This window comes from Vipera berus (assembly GCF_964194415.1).
Source record: "Vipera berus genome assembly, chromosome: 2".
Lineage (NCBI taxonomy): Eukaryota > Metazoa > Chordata > Lepidosauria > Squamata > Viperidae > Vipera > Vipera berus.
Genome location: NC_138203.1, coordinates 84,914,445 through 84,938,742, shown reverse-complemented (window position 1 = coordinate 84,938,742; position 24,298 = coordinate 84,914,445). Strand labels below are relative to the sequence as shown.

Below are 24,298 nucleotides of genomic sequence, written 5' to 3'. Positions count from 1 at the left end.
ATTAAAAGAAAAGTTAGATGAACTGTTGTGCGATCAGCACAAAACAAAGTGGTGTAACTAACTGAATGCACTTATGTTAATGTATTTTCTTACAATTCAGATGTAAATTAGATGTAGTCTCTGAGCATAGGAAAAGAGATTTTGGACCTTTTTAGGTAGAAAAAATGAACAATTATACAATTCCAGAATTACACATTGCAAAATTAAAGTGCAAGGTGCATACTTTTCAAGCAAATTGGACTGGTCCATACAGAATTACTAATGGCATTTCTCCAAGTCTGCATTCATTGACTACAGAGAAAGCATTGCTGGGTTTATCATTTCAAAGTCAATTCCTTACAGCTGCAGTTATGTATGTTTTGTTAACTACACGCATTATCTATTAGTATCATTGTAAAAACATATGTAGTGTTTGTTCATACAGTCTGATTGTGTTAAAGCTACCTGTGGGGGAACGTTCTCCAGTATGCCTTTTTCACATGATGATGTGCCTAAAATCCTCAGAAAGGATCAGCTTCTGAGAACAATTCTGCTTTGTATTAAATAGCTTAGATTCTGAAGCCATCGTCCCAAGATTTACACTGTACGCTATGCCTACAATTATCTAAAATTGGGTGGAGAATTTTTGCCCTTCTCTAAGTTGACCTCCCCACCGAAGGGTTTGATGAGAAACGGCAATTCATATTGTTGGAAACAAATACATATTCCTATATACGTTTTGGCTCATGAAAACCTACACGTGAAGTTTGCTGTTTGAATGTAACGCTAAATTCTGATCGCTAAGATAAAACACTGCTCTTTAGCAATGAAAAATGAAAAATAAGCAGTGGCCAATGAAAAATGGCCACTCTGCTCCCTCCCAAGCTGCACCAAGGACCAGAGGGTAACAAAACCCAATCATCCACAACCCCTTGCCCTTGTTTGCAGCCAGCGTTGTGCACTAAAGATAAAGGGGGAAATCACACCCTGGCCTGATTCCCAAAAGCAGCGTGCGGTTTGAAATTGATAAGCGATTGTGTAACCATGGTCAAAGTTGTTGTCCTAAGATTTAAAGACAAAACACCAAAGCGGAAAGCTCCTTATTAAGAAGCAGAGTGGAAAAGCCGGGCGGAGGGGGGGGGGGAAAGGAGAGGAAGATATCCTTATAGAAAAGCCCGGATTGGTCGAGGTGAAGCTGTGCGTCTTGACCAGGGGTAGGCAACCTTGGCTCTTTTTATGACTCGTGGACTTCAACTCCCAGAATTCCTGAGCCAGCCACGCTGAGGGGAAAAGGAGAGGTATCCAAACTGAGCCATGGCTGGCTCAGGAATTCTGGGACTTGAAGTCCGCGAGTCATAAAAGAGGCAAGGTTGCCCACCCCTGGTCTTGACGCAGGAACCCTGCGTCATTGTCAGCGACAGCGCGAGTGACTTGATTTTTAGCCCTTCGGCTGCGCTCCTTCGTTCCATGGACATCCGGGTCTCGGCCAGTGCGTGCGGAGGGCGGAGCTTACGAGGCCTGGCTCGGCAGGTGTGTGTTTGTGTGTGTGTGGGCGTCGATGGCGGCGGCGGCGACGTCGTTGCTCCTGTCCTCCTTGGCTGCCCGGCTTTCCCAGTCGGCCACCGCCCGCACCTACGGCATCTTTTGCAAAGGGCTGACGCGGACCCTCCTCATCTTCTTCGACTTGGCTTGGAAGCTCCGCATCAATTTCCCTTACCTGTACCTCGTGGCTTCGATGATGTTCAACGTCAGGCTACAGGTGAGCTTTTCTTTGGGGTGGGCAGAAATCATCATAAGACCATGAAGGGCTGCCCACATTAGGTCAGCCTCTGCCGGCTTTACTTATTTGTAAATTTTATATTTGACTCCCTTCACAAACATGGTTTATCAGCAAGCTGAGATTCCTGGACTCGCCGCCCAACCAAAGGTAAACTTAAGAGATGGATGCAGCGACGTGAAATAATGGCTTACTGTGGCTTAACTAACCTTGCTATCTGGGTTTGCCCTGCCTAATTGGCAACACACTTAAGCTTGGTTGCCGAGTTACCATACCTCGTGGGTTCATCCGATATAAAATGATTTATTAACTAATTAAAAGGGAGTTTGCCTACCGCGCAAAGCCACCTGAAAACAAACCAAGGTTAAATATCATCAAAGGTTTGTGCGCTGTGAAGGTAGCTGCTGAGGATTAAGCTCACCTGGCCTAAATTAGAAGGTAGTAAATCATGTTGATTGTAATGCTTACCTATGCCTACCTCCATGGTTTTCTGAATTAACTCTGTATTGCAGATCTTCATGATGTATCAAACCAAAAGGTAAGTCCCTTGGAGTGATTTCCTGCAACATCCTGAAGGGGAATTAGATTATGTTTTACTTACGAATGTGTACATTCTGCCCAACCCTAGAACTTCAGTGACTAGCAACTAAATAATTATCATACAGAGAAATGACAGTAATAATATAAAAGCAGGATATGACAAAAGGGACATATTACGACCAGTGGTGGGATTCAAATATGTCAACAACCAGTTCTCTGTGTGGAGGCTGCTTCCGGAAGTCCATTCTGGGTCTGGGCAACAAAAAATTAGCTACCGGTTCTGCTAAAGTGGTGCGAACTGGCTGAATTCCACCACTGATTACAACCCTCTTTTAATTTCCAAATGGGAAAGACTGGATTTTAAAAATCCATTCTCAGCCCCAAATATACTCTTTGGGTAGCGCTGAGCCAGGTATTCTTTCTCAGTCCAGCCTACCCCGTAAGGTGGTTTTCGTGAGGAGAGAACAATTGGAGGAGGAAGCATTGTATTGGTTCCACTGAGGACAGAAGAAACATGAATTTTACTTGAACCTAGCTGAGCTAATGAATGTAAATAAAGATGTATGCACTCATTTACACACTCATTTAAGTGTTCAGAATTAGGTTTATACATTTCTTGGTTTAGTCCAAAGACTAAGAGCAGATCTCAAGACAAAATTGGGGTTCAGATTAAGCTGTTTCAAAAATGATAAGAGCCCCTCTTTCTTTGAGGCCTTTAGGGTTGTGTTAACCCACAGGTCGGCAACCCGCGGCTCCGGAGCCGCATGCAGCTCTTTGAGCCGTCTCCTGCGGCTCCCAGTTGCCCGGTGCTCACGCACCACTCCGAATGGGAGGAGGTGCGCGCGCACCACTCCAAAGGTTTGGAGAGCTGCGCGCGCACCTCTCGGAACAGCTGGAGGTGCGTGCGCACCACTCCAAAGGTTTGGAGAGCTGCGCGCGCACCTCTTGGAATGGGCAGCGGCGGTACCCGTTTGGAGACCTGCTGGTGTCGGTTTGGAAAGCTGCCGCATCCCGCGGCAGCTTTCTAAACCGGCACCAGCAGGTCTCCAAACGGGTGTTCGGGCGGCAGTTTGGAGGTCCCGGGGGTGGCTCTGGCGGCACCCGGGCTGAAGGCGGCGCCGCAACCCAGCGCCCGTCACCACGGAGACCCGTTGCCGCTGGCGTGCAGGTGCGTCCACATAAAAAAGTGGAACTGTGCCTGTGTATCCACACACGCGCATGCGCAAAAAACAAAACGTTTTTGTTTTATGCGCTGGCTAACGGCTTTTGGGGGGGGGAAGGGAGGGCAAGACTGTCAAACACCGGCGCTAAACCGAAGAGAAGGTAGAGCAGCTCTTCCCAAGATGCAGCATAAACGTGGGGAGGCGAGGGGAAACCTCCCTCAATGCTTCGCTTCCTAAGCAGTCCTAAGAATCGCTAATTTAACAAAAACGGAAAAATAAAAGAAATCGTCGGGAGGGTGTGGGGGGGCCGGGCAGAGTGGAAGGAAGAGAGAATATAAAATGCTTCAGGCGCCGGGATTTCTCTGCCTGAAGCGCTTATAAACACCGTTGAGAAAGTTTGTGTCAATAGCCTTGCGGCCCGCTTGAGGAATCTCCTCAGACGCCACTTCTTGGATTATTACAGTCAGGTTGGCGGCCTCTCTCCATTGGTGGAGTCCTCGCCACCAGCCGCTCCCTGGCCCGCCGGAGAGAGACCGAGTTTTTTCCCCCTTTTCGGCCGCTCACGTAGCGGCCAGGTGGCTCAAATCTTGTTCCCCTTCCGCTTCCTCTGAGATCGATGCAGCTCCCGCTTCGAATAACTCATTGCTGGGTTGAATAAGCCCCTCAAATCCTTTCCGCGAGTTTACTGGGGGGGAGGGGGAGAAACGGCGATTCTTATAAAAACCCCTACCACCATCCCATCCTCAATCCTATCCCAAATCTGCTGGGATCTACTTCGCCGCGGTTTGGGATACACGTGATCTGCTAACTTAAAAGAGCCCAGCTACAAGATGAAGCGTGTTGGCTTAACTTGGGACAGGAGGTGGGTGGGGGGGTTTAAGTACCGCGAGAATCAGACCGTTGCCTGAACCATGTGGTTCCTTCCGTCTGTTCAGACGGCGAAGTTGGAGAAGGGGAGGTGGGGGGGAAACATTACGTCAGTTCCAATTTACACGGAGGGAAATTCGCTGATCCCGCAATGACAATATCTTCCCACCACTCCACTTCTGCTAATGGTTTCATATATTTTAAACATGGCATTTAAGGGAGGGGGTGGGTGTTCGGCTCCCGCGACCTCTCATTTTTTTAGTCTCACGGTTTGATTCACTGAACAAACATGTGCGTAACGCATTTACTGTATTTTCCTCTGGACTATCCTAGCAGCGTGACTTGGACATTTTGTTTTATGCGCATGCGCGTGCGTGGATGCACGCGCGCGGCTCCCACTTTTTTTTATGTGTGATGGAACCGGTTCCCAGTGGCTCTTTTGCTTTTTCAGGTTGCCGACCCCTGTGTTAACCCAATACACTAAGCCACAAAACAGCCACTCCTTGCCTGGCCATTTAGTTTTATGAGTAATTGTGTTGTGTAGTTCTAGAAAATTGGATTGAGTAAATGGATAAGAATAGCGCAGCTTGTTTCCTATTCCAATATTAAAGTGAGAAAAGCAAATGTCAGTCATCTCTCTCGTTGGATTTGAACTGTTGCATACCCAAAATTCAAAACATAGATGAGTTAATAGTGAACTCTCTCTTCCAACAAATATATTTTTTGGAACTCTTAGTTATCATTTGTGAAACATATTTTGGTTGAACTTTCCAGGTTACACTGATTTGTTCCCAGTTATGTGATCCTTGGATGATCCCATAGAACAGGATTTAAATGCTGTGAATGCTAAATATCTCAGATGTAATCCTACGAAAGGATTGATTAACCAGCAAATCAGCAGACCATTACACTAGCTTAATAGGCAATCTGTGGCCTTCAGTTGTTATATAATTACACATATGCTTTGACCATGCTTCTAGAAGTACTCGGAGTTGTAATTCATAAACATCTGGATTTCTGTAGGTCACCCTACAGTAGATGGACAAATACTAGTAAAGGTAAAGGTTCCCCCGCACATGCGTGCTAGTCGTTTCCGACTCTAGGGGCCGGTGCTCATCTCCGTTTCAAAGCCGAAGAGCCAGCGCTTGTCCGAGGACGTCTCCGTGGTCATGTGGCTGGCATGACTAGACGCCAAAGGCGCACGGAACGCTGTTACCTTCCCACCGTAGTGGTCCCTATTTTTCTACTTGCATTTTTACGTGCTTTCGAACTGCTAGGTTGGCAGAAGCTGGGACGAGTAACAGGTGCTTACTCTGTTACGCGGCACTCGGGATTCGACCCGCCAAACTGCTGACCTTCTGATCGACAAGCTCAGCGTCCTTTACAAATACTACCAGCTGGTAAAAGGCAGTTCTGTACATCTTACTGATCTTCCCAACATTGCTGCACTACTGTTTTCTGTATGTTAACAATTGAAGGCAACAGGTGATATTTGATTTTGGGATATGAAACTTTAACATTATGCAGGTAGAACTCGTTCAGTTTCTTAAAATTGATTTCTCTTTGGTTCGTAGATTTCTCTATAATGTGTTGTTCTTATGATGAAAATCGTAATCATCTTGGTCCAAAAACAAGTCCCTTAAATCTGGATATGCTTTAATGTTCCATTTAATGTGTTTAAGAAAAGGTGTTCCAGAATAACTTTGAAGTGTGACACCACAGATCACTTTGGAGCCTTATTGGTCTAAACAAGCAATTGTCGGATGCTAATGTTCTGGTATTTAGTTTTATTGGATAGTGGCAAATGCCACATTCAACAAAGTGCAAAAGATTTTAAATTGCAGCAGTCTAATTTTGGCGTAAAAGATAAAGAGTACTAGAAGAGAGAGAAAAATAAGTTTCTGAAGTACAATTACCTGGTTTTATGAAAAGTTGGATAGTGCGTGCTTGTTGTTGACGCCGTAGAATGCTGTGTAAAATAAAGTTCATCCTTCACAGTTTATTAGTACTGCTATTACTTACAGATGGTCCTCGCTTAACGTACCGTTGTTTAGTGACCAAAGTTATGACGATGCGGAACAAGGAGTACTTGCATTGGGTTTTCATAGTTGAAACTGTCAGTGTCCTCACTGTCATTTTGTGATTCAAACGTTTGGCAGCAAGGCTTGCCATTATAACGTCACAAATCCTGCAGTTGTGATTGCCATTAGCAACCTTCACTGCCAGCTTCTGACAAGCCTCCTTTCAATGGAGAAGCCAGCAGGAGATTGCAAATGGTTATGTAACTATGGGACAATGCAACCGCGTAGGATTTGCCTAACAACAACTTGAACTGTTGGAATTAGTGTTGTAAGTTGCCACTGTCATCTGCCTTGCAACAATATTGCTTAGCAGTGGAGTTCCCAGTGAAGAGAGGACTATTTGTATATGTTGCTCCATTTCTTTAGATTCTGATTTGTTTTAATTACGTTGAATAAGTAGCTTGATTTACATACCAGACTAAGGTAAAATCAAACAGATTTCAGAATAAGTTAGATCAATTGAAGTATCTTGTTTTATTGAGCCATAAAATTTAAAAGGGGCTGTGGTGGTGTTCTAGTGTAGTTGATGGGTTTTTATTTGCTTAAAGCAGTTCTATGAGATGATTTGGGTTTAATTTAAATCTGCCTACTGTATAATCTATGCATTAACAAGTGATTATACCCAAAATGTATATTTTACTTTTTCCTCTAAAATGGGAATGCCCTTAATAATGAATAATAGTATCAAAATAATATACGGGTAGGAAAACATCAACAAACATAAAAAAGTCATTTTTTAAAAAAAATATTTAAACCATGCTGTGCTGAAACAGGATTATAAAAATCATGATTTAATTTGTTGAATCAAATGCAGATTAAATAATACTTTATGGCCTTGGATTCTTTCACCAAATGTTAGTTCAATCTATCTACAGTTCAAAGTAATAAACTTATTTGATTCCTCAGATAGGCAACATGAGACCACAGGGGTGATTCCTGCTTATTTTCTTCTTCATCATCATCATCATCATTATATTATGATGTTGATGATGTTGGAAGAAGCCTTGGTGGTCTTCTAGTCCAACCCCTGCTCAGGCAGGAAACCCTAGCATTTCAGAAAAATGGTTGTCCAGTCTCTCCTTAAAAACTTCCAGTGTTGGAGCATTTACAACTTCTTGAGGCAGATTGTTCCACTGATTAATTGTTCTGTCAAGAAATTTCTCCTTGGTTCTAGGTTACTTCTCTCTTTGATCAATTTCCATCCATTGCTTCTTGTCCTGCCTTCAGGTGCTTTGGAGAATAGCTTGACTCCCTCTTCTTTGTGGCAACCCCTGAGATATTGGAACACTGCTATCATGTCACCCCTCACCCTTCTCTTCATTAAACTACACATAACCAATTCCAGCAACCGTTCTTGATATGTTTTAGCTTCCAGTCCCCTAATCATCTTTGTTGCTCTTGTCTGTACTCTTTCTAGAGTCTCAACATCTTTTTACATCGTGGTGACCAAAACGATGCAGTATTCCAAGTGTGGCCTTACCAAGGCGTTTTAAAGTGGTATTAACACTTCAGATGATCTTGATTCTATCCCTCTGTTAATGCAGCCTAGCACTGTGTTGGCTTTTTTTTTGGCAGCTGCAGCACGCTGCTGGCTCATATTTAAGTGATTGTCCACTAGGACTCCGAGATCTCTCTCACAGTAGCTACTATTGAGCAAGGTACCACCTTTTGGCCAATCTCAGCCAAACTCAAAATATGCATGTTGTTGTACTTTGACAATAAAGGTTCACTCATACCGTACCTGTAAATTATACTTTATGGTCATATCCCACATCAAAGTTTCTGTAATCTAAACAGGTCCCTTAACTGGTCAGTTCGGTTTCAGATAAAGCTATCAAAATTGATTAATTTTATGGTTTTAAGGATAACCAGTTTATTTTCCTGTGTTTTTACTTTCTTGCAGGTTCACATTGAGATTCATTAAATCATGTCTTTCGTTACAATCAGAAAACATTCCACCACTTACTTTGGATTACTGCAGTGCAGAGCGTTGAGGACGGGGAGATGATGCCTTTCTCTTTTACCTGTATGGCCCAGGAAGAAGATTTGGGACACCATCCCCTGCAGCGAAGGACTAACCTAAATCAGCATGAGCAGATCCTTCACCTTCTAAGGGTCCTTTTCCTACTGAAGAGCACTCAGATGGCTAATCATCACTGGCAAAAGGAATTTTTCTCTCTCAAAATCAGATGCTGCCCTCTGTTTCATGCTATCCCACTGTCTGATATTGGTGAAAAAGTCTTACCACGTTGGAGTAAAGTAACTAGTCGAGTCATCTTATCCAAGGAATCACTTGGTTTATTAGCGAAAGATCTGGGGAAAGTCTTTAGTCCCTTCAATAGCACTACAATAACTGGTTGGTTAGAGAGAGGTCATGACTTTAGTAGCGAACGAAACGGGTGGAGAACACTTTATACACTCTGCACATTTTTGACTCTCAGAGCCCCAGTGTAACCAGAAGCGACAATTGTTAGAACTGGAATTAAGGGTCGACGATGAAATGCACCTTGTTTTAATTGAGATGTTGATTTGCAAGGAATTTCGTTCTTCAGATTTGAAATCCAGCCTGGCTGCTTCATTGGGTGAACATCCAGTGGGGCTTTTTGGGGACCAACGTCTTGTCTGTTTTTCTGATTTACTTTAACCTCATCTCTTTACCCAGTAGCTCTGAATATACAGAAATACTTTCCAGTATAAAATATCCAAGCGAGAATCGTCAGGCATCTCAGTGGTTGCTTAGTTATATGAGCATTAGCACCTCAAATCTCTGTCGTGTAATAGTTAAGTGTAAAAAAAGCAGAGTTTGGAAATGGTAGTGCTTTCTGAACCTGCTTATTGAATCTTCCTCACTTGTTATTTTTAACATTTTTTCCCCAGCAGCCGAGTAGTGGTGTGGTTTTATAATACTCTGGACAATCCAAATTTAACAGCATTAAACTGAGCTAAACTGACACATAGGCCGTCAAACTGAGTCAGTACAACCTTCAAGAATCCATTTTGCTACCACTTCTGTGTTAACACCAGCATATTATCGACAGGGTTGAATATGAACAGTGTATGCCTGTGGGTTGTTGCCATATGGTGTGAGAGCAAACATTTTTCAGCTTTTACTATGTATTGCATTTTCCAAGGCATTTCTGAGCCCCCAGCAACACTATATATGAGGCAAGCTGAAAGTTTTAAGAGAAAATAAAGAAGTGGAAATCTTACTGGATTATAGTTTATATATGGTCCAGCAATCCTCATTCTCTCGGGTGCAACAACATGCTGGTTTGGGAGATGGGAGTCCAGTCAAAATGCTGGTTTAGATGCTACAGCATTTTCAGCTGGCCTTTAGGCAATGCAAAAAAAAAAACCTGGTTTTTTTTAAAAAAAAAAACCCTCAAGATATGTTTGTAATGTTCTGAAGGCCTAATCGAGTAGCCGCCTATAAAATGATAGTTGGCTATAGCTGTTTTATAATTATTACTATCTGTATCCAGGTGCATAAGGATAGGCTAAGATGCCTTTTAGGTACTGTTATAGGATTTAATAAAGAATTGTTACACATAAGGCAAATATTTTGAGTCAAAAGCCAAAGGCCTGGTTTCTATCATAGGATAAATAAAGGTCATTTTTCCATTATACCTTCTGATAATTAGAGTTGTAGTTTCTCTTGAATATTGAATTATAGTCTAAAATACATTGGAAGTAGTGGCCTTGCCAGTCCTCAGTAGCATCAGTGCTTTAAAAAAGCTATGCAGGTATTTCCAGCTACCAAAACTTCAGAATTTGGATGTGCAACCTGCATGACCTATGAATCATAAAACATTCTAGGTATACTATAGTGTTTGCAGTTGTACTGCTGTCTTGTAGAAGGAGTAGGAGAACTTCATGACCCTTTAAAGCAGGGTGTCAAACTGTCAGCTCGTGGGCTGGACACATCATCGGGAAGCCACGCCCACCCCATTGCCGGCAATGGTGAAAAAGCTCCGATACGTTGCGCGACGTCACGTGACGTTGCGAGTTTGACATTTCTGCTTTAAAGATTCACCATTTTATTATGCAGGCATTCTTGAGACTGTGCAGCTGATGAAGTGACATGTGCAAAAGTGCATGCGATAATTAGCTTATAACACAGAAATCTTTACTACAAAGCTAAGGTTAGCTCTTTTCAATCGGTTGCAATGATTATCCATTTTAAATGGCAATACTATGTAATACATTAGCAGTGAGGTTAAGATTTCAGAGAACAATATTCTTTCAAGCCAAGGGGATTTCACCCTAATTGTAGAACAATTCTTAAAACGCTACAATTCTTGATTATTTCAAGTTTCCTATTTCTAAAATCTTTTCCACAAGCTTACAGGAGTTATGTTCTGATGTTTTCCACCTGTGAACAATGTATATGCATCACTTTCTAGTGTGTTTTAAAAAGGATTTTGATGAGAAAGTTTTGCAACTCTTAATCAAGTTCCCTATTGCTTTGTGTTAAACTCCTAAAGAATTGAAACATTCCAGCACAGCAGAAGGAAATTTTCATTTTGCCATCCATATCAACACATCCACAACTTTGTGTAGCTTGATAAGGTTTACATTCAGCCTGATTCTCTGACATTTGTTTCATATTTTCTATCGGCAAAATTAGCATGCTAACAATAAACCAGAATCCAGAGATCTTGACTGATAAAAATGAACTCATGCTTAAAGAAACGTCTGTGAGATTATGGCTATTCTGATTTAAATATAACTATCGTCTATGTAAAAGTTCTCCAAAGTCTGAAAAAGCTTATATTTCATGTACCTGCATTTCAAGGATGAAGCTGAAATTGCCTGAAGATCCCCATCCATCATTTTGGACTTTGGATTGGATTGTGTCTTTCTTTTAGTAAAGTCTGCACTTTATACTTGGAGACAGGGACTTATTTTCAGATGTTTTTTGCACTAAAGAATTATTTCGTCAACAAGCTTACATAGACATTTTAGTAAGACTTTGTTAGTAGGAATTGGGTAGGCAGGAGTAGGTGCAAAAGAGGGCCTTGTTTCTGGAAAAGTCTGAAGTGGCTTAACACTTGAAGACTATAAATGGCTTTTGCTGCATCCTTGTGCAAACATTATTCATTTTGGTTCAGAACCAATCAATGTATCGAGCTGTGAGGCCACTACTTAGCCCTTAAAATCAGGGCGATGTGGACAACATAAGGCGTTTTGTCTAGTTCTTATATAGCAAACAAAATATCATTGGCAGGGAGGGACCAAGATGGATTACTGTCCATATGTGGATGTTTATATTTTATGACATCAGTTTATTTTTAGAAGAGTTGATGTACCAAAGGTATTGGCATTGGAACTTAAGGTATACAATCCCTTACAATGTCCCCTTGTTTTAAATGTTAGTTCTAAAAGGCATTGGCCAGTACCCAGCTGTCTTCTGAACAACCATTGAGGCCCTGTTCAACTGCTAGAGAATACTACAGTGAAGTGGTTGAAGACATGCAGAAATGTTCACGTTTACCGATACTCTTTAGCAGCGCTTTTTAAAAACTTAACATATGTTCAAACTAGGATAGATGCAAATGCTGCTCTTGCCTTACAAATGATTAAATTCTTTATTACGGCCAAAGGCCAGCACAACTGCTTTATTAAATCAGGCATTATCCACAGGGGTGCGTCTTTCCCCCCACACACACACAGCATCTTCACAAGAGAAGCAGACTTGGATGATTGTGGCTGTTTTTCATGATTAAAAATGCCTTTATATATAGCCTTACATTGAATTATGCACCTGCATTCAACTTCATATGTAATGCCTGGATTTGCACACTTGGAATGCTTTTGTTTTATCAGTAGTCTCTGTTGTAAGGCTTTGTTCATGCTTACGTGGATGTAGACTTCTGCAAAGTTTTTTTCACCTCCAACATTGTAAGAAGATGATAATACTGGAGGAGGAGAAGAGGTTGCTTAGGATGGTGAAACTTCTGAGCCTAAAATAATTTATGTGAATATGGAACCTTTACTAGCCCCTCCTCTTTGTTTAAAGAGATCAAAGATTGCATTTCTAAACCATGGGTGTCCAACTTTTTGGCTAGCCTGACACACATTGAATGAAGAATTGTCTTGGGATGCATATAAAATACATACTATAATTAATGTATATAAATCACATAATGTCAAAAATTTAAGATCTTGTGGGGCCAAGCTGTCCAGGGCTGCAGGTGGCCTATGGGGCCACCAGTTGGATGGGTCGGACTAAATAGTTTTGTGATGGAACTTGGCAAGTGTAATTTTTCCTACTCCCTCTGGAGGAAGTAAATCCAGCCAATATCCTGTTTGCATTTTTGATATCTGGTGTATTTCCAGGAACCTTATTAAAATTGCTTGAAATTCTTTTGTCAGATGTACTACGCTGAACTAAATCTATAGTTTTTATGCTGAATTAGCTGGTACACTAAAAACTTCTTTATTCAAATCTGGGGGAGAGTTCCCATACACAGAAAATGTGTATTAAATTACGATTCTTGAGTTCCTTGATTTCAGCCTGTGGACAAAATTTCAGAAGTCTTGCAAGAAGCAAGTGGATTTTTTTTCCATGTTCTCCACCCAGTTTCCCCAATCCATGTCAGTTTGAGTGAATTTGTGCAATACATTCCAATTTGATACATTTCAATGTCTCCTCACTGCACCTGGCATTGCTCACCCTACAGAACCACATTTTAATTATGGGTTATTAAAGAACCCACCATTGGCTGGACTGGCAAGACTTGTTAATAAATCAAGCTTACAAACTGACTTCACAGGTTGCACACGCTCAGAGAGTCATTGCTAATTTGTGGCTGGGGGCTGCACTTGGTTACAAGCTTTGGAACTGAGACTGGTTTGAAATTTTCCTAACTAGACATTACCTGTGGCCTGCCACCTGGCTGAACAAACAAGCTGAAACCATAAACCAGGGTTTAAAATTAGCAATGGTTAGGTTTATAGACTGCAGTCAACTCTGTACTCCTCAGTGCCCACGTTCTAAGACTTGACGCATTGGGATTCAGCCAACACATTTCCATCCTTGGCATTGAGCTTCAGGACAACCCAGAAGTATTGGCTTGATTAAAGCTATCGAACTCAGCATCTTGTTTACAAGATAGCTTTTCAGATCTTGTGTAGTGATTGGCTGGGTTTGAACATCGTGCTGAGCCAGAGTCTCTTAAATGCTCTTATATTAACACCAGTAACACCAGCTGCCTGCAATTAGTGCAGGTTCGCGTCCCACCAGGCTCAAGGTTGACTCAGCCTTCCATCCTTCCGAGGTAGGTAAAATGAGGACCCAGATTGTTGGGGGCAATTAAGCTGACTTTGTAATAATGCCGCTTGGGTGTGTGTGTGTGAAAGCCCTAATAAGCAGGCATATACATAGAATGAAGGCTACTGCTAAGCTTGTAAGCCGCCCTGAGTCTTCGGAGAAGGGCGGGATATAAATGGAATTAAAATAAATAAATAAATAAATATTATGTAGGTCATCTGATGGATTTGTGGCACTCCAAGCCTTGAGAAGAAATGCTATTGGGGAGAGGGGGTCACTTCTAAGTTACTACAGGTTTTTTTGTTGTTGTTTTCTGAGATCTGTAAACCCGGGCATGTAGTTTTCACTGTGCAACACCAAAGTCCAAAATCTGGTGAGGATGTGTTTTCTCACCTACACTGAGCAAGAGAAGGAGATGGTGTAGCCATCTTCTAAGTTGGAATGTTTTTAATGGAACTTGCCCCCCAACTCCACTGGTTTGAAAAAGAAAACAGATTCTTCCTCCAACTCCCTTTCAAGGACATTATGCAGTCTTCTCCACCATTACAAAATGTAGTTAAAAACGAAGCAAAAGTGTTCGGATACAAACGGGGCTACCTTTAAAATATCTCCAGTAGCCTAGATGAATTTGGACACCATCACTAATTCGGTTTTTAAAAGTCCTCTTGTCCCAAAACCCTCCTGGTGTGCAAAAGATTGAGGTTTGATCTGCAGGCCCTGTTGAAAGCTGATTACATAGGGTTTTGTTTGGTAAAATAGAGGCTCCTCCAGGACTGGAATTCTTTAAATGTGAAAAAACCAAACCAACGGGGATTGTGTGCATTTCTTAAGCACATGATGATGAAATTGCTTGCTCACACCATGTGAGGGTGCTACAAGTCAAATACAGGTCTAAGCATTGGGATTTTTGAAAGACTTGCATTGGGTGAAACATTGGTGCTGCATTGTGTGTGCTTTTTCTTTTGCTGCTCTTTTAGCAATTTAGCCTAACGCAGGGGTGTCAAACTCAATTTCATTGAGGGCCGCATCAGCATGGCGGTTGCCCTCAGGGGGCCGGGTGGGTATGGCCAGGGTGGGCGTGGCCTACTGGATGGGCGTGGCTAGAGTGCGTGTGGCCTACTGGGTGGGCGTGGCCAGCTCTACATCATTCGCATCAAGGGTGCCTATGGGGGCCTGGGCAGGAGTGGGACAGATCTGAGGGTCTCTGGCAGAGGGTCTCTGGGCCAGGGCCAAGGCAGTGGGGGCCGTTCCCTCACTGTTTCCAGGATGGCTTCGCGGGCCACATGAAACCACTTCGCGGGCCGCATCCGGCCCCCGGGCCTTGTGTTTGACATGTCTGGCCTAACGTATCAACACTGAAATTCATGTATTTGTTGTGATTGTTTAAATTTGAACATGACGCTGGGTTGGGTTTTTTTTTTAACTGAAAAAGGAGAAAGTTTTCTTGGTAAACAGTGAACTGCAAGTGGGAGAGAGGGGGAATGCTGTTAGTGTTGCCATTAAAAAAAATACACCCCAATATAGGTAGCCCGCGACTTGATTTTTCATTCAGTGACCGCTGGAAATTACAATGGTGCTGAACAAAGGGATTTATAAACCCTGCTTGAAGTTAGGGCTGCTGTAGGGCTGTCACAGTCACTTCAACAAAATTGGGGCATTTGGCAATCTGTGTGTCCTTAGAACCACCATAGGAATGATGAACACCCACATTGCCTATCCTCTACCCCCACCCCCCAATCCTATCCTGCTAGGTCCCACACACTCCCTACCCCGTCACACCTAGATCCACTTACCTTTTCCATAAATCTCCTTCGGGAAGCAGTTTAGCCAGCCAACAAACCTGTTGGATTGATTAGATGGCTGAAACTGGTCTAGTGAGAAGTGTGGTACTTTCCACCCACCTCTAGGGCAGTGACTGAGAAAGCCTGGTTGTTCAAAGCAAGCTGTGATATGTTAGACCTTTCTGGAATGATGAGAAGAATGGAGAAAGCGTGTGTCAAATTAGGGGAAATTCTCCATCACAATCCCATGTAGACTTTGCTGGTCATTCAGAATTTCTCAGTTTTCTTGCCCGTGTTTCTTTCATACACAACAGCCTTTCAGAGATGATTATTGAATGTATTTTCTCACCCCCTCTGTTGCTTCTGCTCAAACCAACTCTATGCAAGGGATTAAACAGTATAAAGTCCCAACTGCAATCAAGTGCAATACCTAAACGTAAGCTGGGAAAGAGCTTTTTCATCAGTTTAATATCAAAACGAAAAGGATGGGAGGACAAATAAATTTACACAGGGGAATAAGAGTTGTTGGTTGAGATGGACAGCTAGAGAAATCAAATAAATCATTTAAAGAGCTCCTTCCAGTTCATATATTATTTATGAAACGGGGAAAAATGTAACAGAAAACACATAAGTGAAAGGAATTTATGCTGCTTGCTCTGGCCTGCTTCGAGGTGATTGGATAGTTGCATGAGGCGTACTAGATGCTAAATTAGGGGCCTGATCCAGCGCACGCTCTGATTCATCTGAATATGATGATGCCTCATCTACAATCTTTGTCATAGATGAAAAGGAAACTGGATTTGTATCTTTTGTCTGGAAATTTCTGGAAGGTGCTGCAGAGGCCATTTGCTTTCGGCAGAAAAGCTTCATTCTAGGGATGGAAAGTGTCAGAAGATTGGAGTTTGACACAATGTATAGATTGAAAACCTTTCCTATAGACTTGAGGTGGTTTAGGATAGGGAAAGAATTTCCTTTTACTCATTACTCATCTCTTTTTCATTTCATTCATGGCTCTATTTGTCTTCAGACCTATTTGGAACCCAACAGTCAATGTGCCACCATAAGAACTTAAATCACCCCTCAGATTCCATAAGTCAGGATGGGGAACTATGGCCCTTTTATGACTTGTGGACTTCAACTCCCAGGATTCCTGAGCCAGCCGGATCAGGAATTCTGGGAGTTAAAGTTCACAAGTCATAAAAGGGCCATAGTTCCCCACGTCTGCGGTTAAGTGGTTGTAGCACCTTTAGCAGCAATAAGTACAACCAAATATTTCCTATACCTGGTGACAAGTCTCTCTTATTTCTTTATAGGAATTCCAGATCCATCTTCCATGGTAGGCCTGGGTTGTATTCAGTAACATTTGTAGGGTTTCTAGTATGAATTACTTGTTGTTGCAACATTTTTGGTGGGTTACAGGAGCAATCAACGCAAAATAATATTGTAGAGTCCCTGGTGCCCTCTGAGTTTGACTGTTTTCATGCAGATGTTTCAGTGCTTTTTCAGTGCTTGAAGGAAGTGGGAGTTGCTCCCTGTTTATATGCAGTAGTTTGCCCTGTGTTGATGGGAATGTGGTTTTCTCCTTGGTAGTTCTTTGATTAGACTATTGCTTTCTTCTTTATTGTTTGTCTGGCATTAATCCCTGCTTATCTGTGTGTTGGCTGCTGAAGAGGATGTGTTCTGGTCATTTTATTTCCTTTTTAGCTTTTTTATTGTCTTCTTTGAATGGTGTATGAATGTCACTTATTTCTATGTACCTGTTGATGCTTACTTGCCTGAGTACCAAGCTTCCAGGAATTTGCTAGCATTTTTGGATTTAGCTTTGCGTAGGATGCTCACTGTTTCCCAACTGAAAAGTTTATGGTTAAGTCTGTCCATGTGTTGTGAAATTAAGGAATTTTCAGTGTGCCTTTTAGCTGTTAGTTGGTATTCGTGGGTGTGCTCTGCTAGCCTTACACAGAATACCTCCTTACCAACAATCAACACCCCGATAAACAGGAAACATCACCAGGAGCACACCAGACAATCAAGCGGTGAACAACAGTCTAATCAAGGATCTACCAAGGAGAAAATGGCACCCCCAACAATGACAGATCAAACTACTGTCCATAAATAAAGAGCAAACCCTACTCCCTTTTAGCACTGAAGAAGTTATCTCGATGGGTAATGAAATCTCTGCACAAAAACAGCCAAACTTGAGCTGCACACACCATCTCTTCAAATACTATTTTCTGATTAATTTTATTTTTAAAACCTAAATGTTTCATGTATGTGTGTGTATGTGTTTTGTTGGATTTATTATAAAAATGAATTGTTGATTGCCTTCAAGAACTGCATTCATTAAGCATCCTACAATTAAAAGCATTTTTGAGACTATTAGAGCATTGGGGACATACTGTTTAATTAGTGTATGTTCCATTTTATATTTGCTATTTATTTCAATCTATATGGCTGCCCATTTCAACAGTGTGATTTTGAGCATTGAAGAACAATTAAAACCACAAAATAGCAGAGACACCACAATGAATAAGTAATTGGTGATGAGCAGGACTCAGACAGGGCCTACCCATGAACTCCTGAGCTGCTTCAGACTCCACCTCAGAGAAGGCAGGCTGAAGTCTCCCAAGCCTGGGGGGCATTTCCATGAGCCTGGTTATGAGATCAAGGAACTGTTCAATGGCCTTGAACAACAGGATGAAGACCCTCTACCAAAGCAATGGTCAGATGAAAAGGGCCTGAAAGCCATGAAAGTAACGAAACATCTCAAGCAAGCCCCTTCTTAGTTTACATGAAGATAAAATGAAGTACATTTAGACTTGCAAGGTTCTGTTATTACAGCTTCTTACAGTAAAATAAATACTGACCTATGTAGCATTTGTTTCTTAGTCTGGTTTACCTCGTATGGCTAATGGGAGCCTAATGGCCCTTATCTTTTGCCAAGAAAACACCCCTCACCTAAATAACCAAGAGCCAGATGACAAATCCCAGTAAATATTTTCCTAGTCTTAGTTCTGGCATATTGCATAGTTGATTAATTTTGTTATAAAAGAAATGAGGCACAAAACTTTGGTGTTATTTTGTTCACCCAGATTTCTTGAGATGGTAGTTGGACTATTGTAAAACAATATAGAGAGGGACATCTTGATCTTAATGGAACTGTGGTGGGCTAAGCCCATTTTGTACATTCCAAACATCTGTATTCTCTCAGTTATGAGTAATTTCTCTTCTTATACCATGTTTCCCCAAAAATAAGACTGGGTCTTTTTTCTTTATTTTTTTGCCACCCAAAGAGGCACTAGGTCTTATTTTTGGGGGGTGTCTTTTTTACTCACCTCCGGCACCGACAGCCCTGCCCTGCAGGCCTTCTTCTGCAGCTGAAGGCCTGCATTTTGCAGTCAGGCCTTTGTGGAAGGCCTCTGCAACCGAGTACCGAGCTATGGATTCAACCATAGCTCGGTTCTCGGTTGCAGTGGCCTTTCCAGAAATGCAGGCCTGACTGAGAAATGCAGGCGTGTCTACAGAAGGTGCCTCAGAAGAAGTGGGCCAGTGAGGAGAGGCCTAGCTGCAAGGTAAGTGGGTACAGGGCACATGGGGCAGATCCACTCCCCCACCCTAGCTTGATTTTTAAGTGTGTACCGCACCACAAAACTAGGGCTTATTTCGGAGGTAGGGCTTATATTAGGGCCCACCCCCCAAAAAATCAAGCTAGGGCTTATTTTTTGGATAGGCCTTACTTTCAGGGAAATAGGGTACCTACTGTCAACTTCTGCAACGAACCTAGCTGATGCCATCTTTGTCATTCGTTCTCAGTTGCCACATAGAGAAGGGGGAGGGAATCAGGTTCCTTTTACTTTTATTAGACTAAACATAGAACGATCCCATGGGAACCAAGGTCATTCTCATCGGACCCTGAAGGCGGACAGAACTGTCAAGAAGACCACCAGATGCACTTATTGGATAATGTGATCAGCAGCATAATAGAAGGGAGGGAATTGTTACATTTAATTACTTTGAATCTCTGGGGGAAAGTTTAGAGTTGGTTTCACTTTTGATTGTGCCGATATTATGTATCCAATAAATATGTTCTCTGAGGAACTCTCAAGCCTCAGAGTTCTACTTTATTTGGTTTCATTACTCGGAAACGTGACCCCTGTATCTGTTATTTTAAGCATTCTTAATTATTAGCCATTGATTAGGACATTCATAATTATAAACATGATTATTGTTGTAATGTGTGTAAATGGTAACTAAATAATCCCTAAGTATATGAAAGTAGTGATATGTACAGTAAGTGACAGTATATAAAAGTGAGACCTTTCCTCAAATGTTACATCTTGGAATGGATTCGACTTCATTCTATTCTCCTCTCTAATGGTCTCCCTTCTTTTCCAAGTACTTGGCCTTCATTTCTATTGAGCTGGCTGGTTATCCCTGGGTTTGCCACGAGTACTTTCAACTGGTATTTTGATGGGAGACTTACCTGCCATTCCTGAAATGCAGCCATGCAGTCAGAATGCAACATCCGGTTAGCATGAGTAAAAGCAGAAGATTCACAGTTGATATTATCAACAGAACTTTTTCCCGCTGTTTTTTTTTCAGTTGGAATTCCTGGAGCCCAAAATATTCCCTAGTATTTTGTGCCTTATCTGAAACTAAAGTGTAGAGAGGAAAGGAGAGAAAATGGTTTTAAATCAAAGTTAAGTGGGACCAGCTGGAGTGCTTATTTCAGTGGAGCATCTTTGAAAGAAAAGGGATATTTTTAATTGATTACCAGTAAACAAGGTTTACTGATCGCCTCCTTCAGTGACCATTCAAAGTTACAACAGCACCAAAACCCCACAACTTTACAGCCAATACCTGCATTTAAGACTGTGGGAGATGAAAATATAGCCCCGTCCTCATATAACAAAATGAGGCTGGAGCAAACCTGTGATAGGCCCCACAGTAGTGATTTAAAACAAAACTCTGACTTGAACTTTATACTACTTCACAATACGAATGTACTATTTGTAATCTGCTGAGCTCTGTGCAATATGAAATTGCAAAGTAGATAGGTCTATGTATATTTGGAACATGAGTATTATAACTGTGGGAGAAATAGGGAACTGAAAGTAGCTGATGGATGTGGGTTGCAATGTACACAGGTATATGTGGAAAGTTATGTTCAGCAGAAAGTATATGTGGAAAGTAGGTCAGCAGGGGGGTCAGTAAGAGGTCAGCAGAAGTCAGCAAAAGTCAGCAGACCGTCTGACTACAGTCTTAGAACAAGAAAGGGTATAAAAGGTTGGGACTGGATCTGATTGATTTGCCATTGGCCTATAGCTGTCCTATTGGAATTTGCTATAACAATTTGGTCCTCATTGCAATGGGTTATTAATGTACGTGATGATGTGTTATTATGCTTGCCATGTTCCAAATTATTAGAAAAAATAAACCTCTGAATCTTAAAGTAAGAATTATTGGTTTGTGTTGCTGTCTCTTGCCTTTTCCATTGGGCTTTTTCCACGACAAGACCATTGCAGCTTCCCTTAGTCATGTGATTGCCATTATAGTCAATACAACTTGTTTCATGCCCAAACTGTTGTTATTCTCTCCTTGTAGAAGGGGAGGGGCAAAGCAGGGTAAGGCCAAGGAGAGATTGCCTACAGAAATCCCTTTTTTTATTCTTCACTTCCTTTGAAAGGAATGCAGTTGTGCTCTGTAATATCTCCACTCTGCAGTGGTTGTGAATTCTGTAGGCATTACAAGAAAGTAAGCAAGTACACAATGGGGAATACTCCAGACTGAGTAGTGTGCCTGTGATTTGCCAGTGCCAAGGCATTCCCTTTGATGTACGCTCCCCATGGTGAGCATACTTAATCCATTGTAATCCATTCCTCTCCAATAAATATAAATACATTAATTCCATTTTTATTCATTATCCTAGCACCAGGATGAATACTCAAAAGAGCAGGGGAGTGGTTAGGAGGCAAAAAAAAAGAAAAAAAAGCTGAAGGTGTGAAACTGATTAGTCTTGTCAATTTCAAGCCAGCTATCCCAGTGCCAAAGGGCAGGGGAATGGGGGAAAAGAAAGCGCAGTCCCAAGTCTCCTGATCTCGCACTTAGTGACCATATAATAAAATTCAGCAAGCATTCTTTTGATAAACAATTCGGGGGGGGGGGAGCAGCGTGGTAATGCTTAGAATTAAATCTAACATTATTTGAACTGTACTGTACATATAGTCACTTCCATCAGCAAAGGAATGATGGATTAACGGAAAGTAGCAATTATAGGTAATAAAGGTAGATATGGATACAGATATAGAAATATAGATTTATAGCGATCCATAGATGGTGATAGCTATATAGAGATGATATATGTAGCTATGGATATATAGGTGGCTATAGATATAGATAATCGATGCAGATACATATGATATAGACATAAATATAATAAATGTTGATGTTGGTCTTATTCTACTTCGGACACCTTATGCTGTCTGGAGAAGTCTCTAAAACTGGGAAAAGTGGAAAGAGAATGCAGAAGAAGGCCACAAGCAAGGGGCGGGGGGGGAATAAACTCAGTTATAGTAGCAATTGAACACTGAAAGACTTGAAAGACTGGGTTAGGGACAGATCGTCATGGAGAAAAGACAAAAGAGGCAGCCACCATTTTCAGTGCCCTGACAATTCCTTGCAGAAATGGCAGTTGCTTTTGGAGCTTTCTGCCCCATCGTGATAGATGAGCATTAGAAACTATATAGCTTGTATAGTAAACATTTTAAATTTCAACACTGTTTCCTTACGTGGCACAGGCTGGAAAAACATATTGTGAGGAATACCCAGTTGATCATCATGTAATCCTGCAATGAATTTTAGAAGAAAGTGATATAAAAAAAACCCACTTTTTGCCAGCAGTTTTAATCTCTAATTAATCTTTTAAATAATTAAGCGTGAAATCAAAAGTGATGTTCCTCTGACATTAGAGGTAATATTACTTAAGAACCATTCTCCATGAGCTACTAAGTGTATGAGATTTTTTAACTATATTTCTTTATGCATAGCAAGAAGATATCTAATTTACATCCTTTAGAATTTTACTAATTCTTCTGTATGTAATTATTGTAACTAAGGTTCCATGAGACATTGTTTAATTTAGTCTCTTTGCCAAAAACATTGGAATGTAAATGAAAGGATGTACTTAAGGGAATGTTGACAAAAAAATCAACAGGTTATCAAAAAAAATCTAATAGCACCTTTTCTGACTATCAAGTTTTGTTTTTTAAAAAATAAGCTTTTGTGAATGGTAGCTGACTTCATCAGATGTTTGGAGTGGCTAGACTGATATAGAATTTGAACTGGAGAGAGAAGGGGAAAGTGTATAGAAAATAGAATGGCTAGGCTAGGTAGATGCAAATAACATGGGGTAGATTATGAATATCTTATCAATTATAACATATTTATTTTTTCTCTGTAGTTGAAATTAAACAGAAGAGCTGAGGCAGCAGAGCTAAAATGCCACCTGTCAGGTCCACCATCTTCAGCTTGGTACCGTGCTGGTGTCCTGTCATCAAAGGACTTGGGGGGGAGGCACAAGTGTGTGTGTGGGGCAAATGGATAGCATTACATCTGTATGCATTTTTTGTGTGGAAATTTGGGAGGGGGGATGACAGCTGAAGAAAAGCAAATCACCGTGGGACATGTTCGTCCCAAGGTGTCTTCAAGGCCATTTGCCCTGATTGTGAAAAGTTACCAGCCCAAACACCTTAGCGTTCCCAAAACATCCAGGCAGCATTGCATTGTCTGGAGTTGGACTGGTCATGAGGGGAGAGATGGGATTGAAAGAAATAGTTTGGTCTTGTTGCGCAGTAAATTCAGATTCCACCTGACCTTACAGTAACCAGCATCTCCTAGTAAAAGTACCTTTCACTTCAAGCAAATGGAGTTGAGGGTTTTTCTTCCCTAAGAGATCACACTGGGGCAGGTCTGACAGCCACCTCTATCAGTGATATCACTACTCCAGAAGGCTAGTGTGGACATTACTGAGTTTCATATATCAATGGTCTAATTTGGAATCAGTTTCCCCCTTTCCCTAAGGGAAAGATTGATTGCGTTATTGTTTATATATTACACAATATAAGCCCTCTTTTCATGCATTCCACACACAATGCAATATCTTTTTCTAGAATTCTGGACAGTAGAGTTCTTTAGTAGCTGACTGAAAATGTTGGATTTATCAGGATTACCCCATATGTAAGCTCCTAAAAGGCATATCTAGATAATTAATTTATATTGAATGGAGAATATATGTTGTTCTAGATCTCATGTTCCTATGATTGGTGCTATACTTAGGTATAGTATAGTTGGATAATGTGGAAGTTGAGAACTTTCCATTTTGCATCTGAGAAGTACTTTCACCAGCTGGAAGTAGAGGAATGTATGTGATCCTTAGCTTTATATTATTAGCCTCATTTTAGCTGAACAATACCTTCCACAGGCATATCCATGGGAGGTTCTTGTATGTTTATGCTGGGATAGCGAGGGCCAAATATTGGTTCTAAAAATTGAAACACAAATAGGCACTCAGAGTAGGCTTCTGAATGAGAGTCATGCATATACCTTTCTCTAATTGTCACTTCTGAAGGAAGACTGGCACATGACTTCATGTCAATTATGACACGCAATAAAGGAAAATATTTGGAGCTCAGGGTTGAAATGAGGGGTCCTTGGGTCATTTTCTTGCAGATGTTTCACTACCCAAACAAGATAACATCATCAGTACACTGAAGATGTTATCTAGTTTGGGGAACAACACATCTGCAAGAAAATGACCCTTCAACTATGACAAACTACAATTA

General features: G+C 41.4%; 1 protein-coding gene across 1 annotated transcript; it reads left to right on the top strand.

Moving 5' to 3' along the window:
• Nucleotides 1-1,537: 1,537 nt before the first annotated feature.
• LOC308660942 (small integral membrane protein 10-like protein 3) lies at nt 1,538-11,970 on the top strand (the record flags this gene model as incomplete). Its single annotated transcript, XM_081315590.1, has 2 exons — nt 1,538-1,738; nt 8,311-11,970. The coding sequence occupies 2 exons, from the start codon at nt 1,538-1,540 to the stop codon at nt 8,329-8,331; spliced, it is 222 nt and encodes a 73-aa protein (XP_081171716.1). The 3' UTR covers nt 8,332-11,970.
• Nucleotides 11,971-24,298: the final 12,328 nt, after the last annotated feature.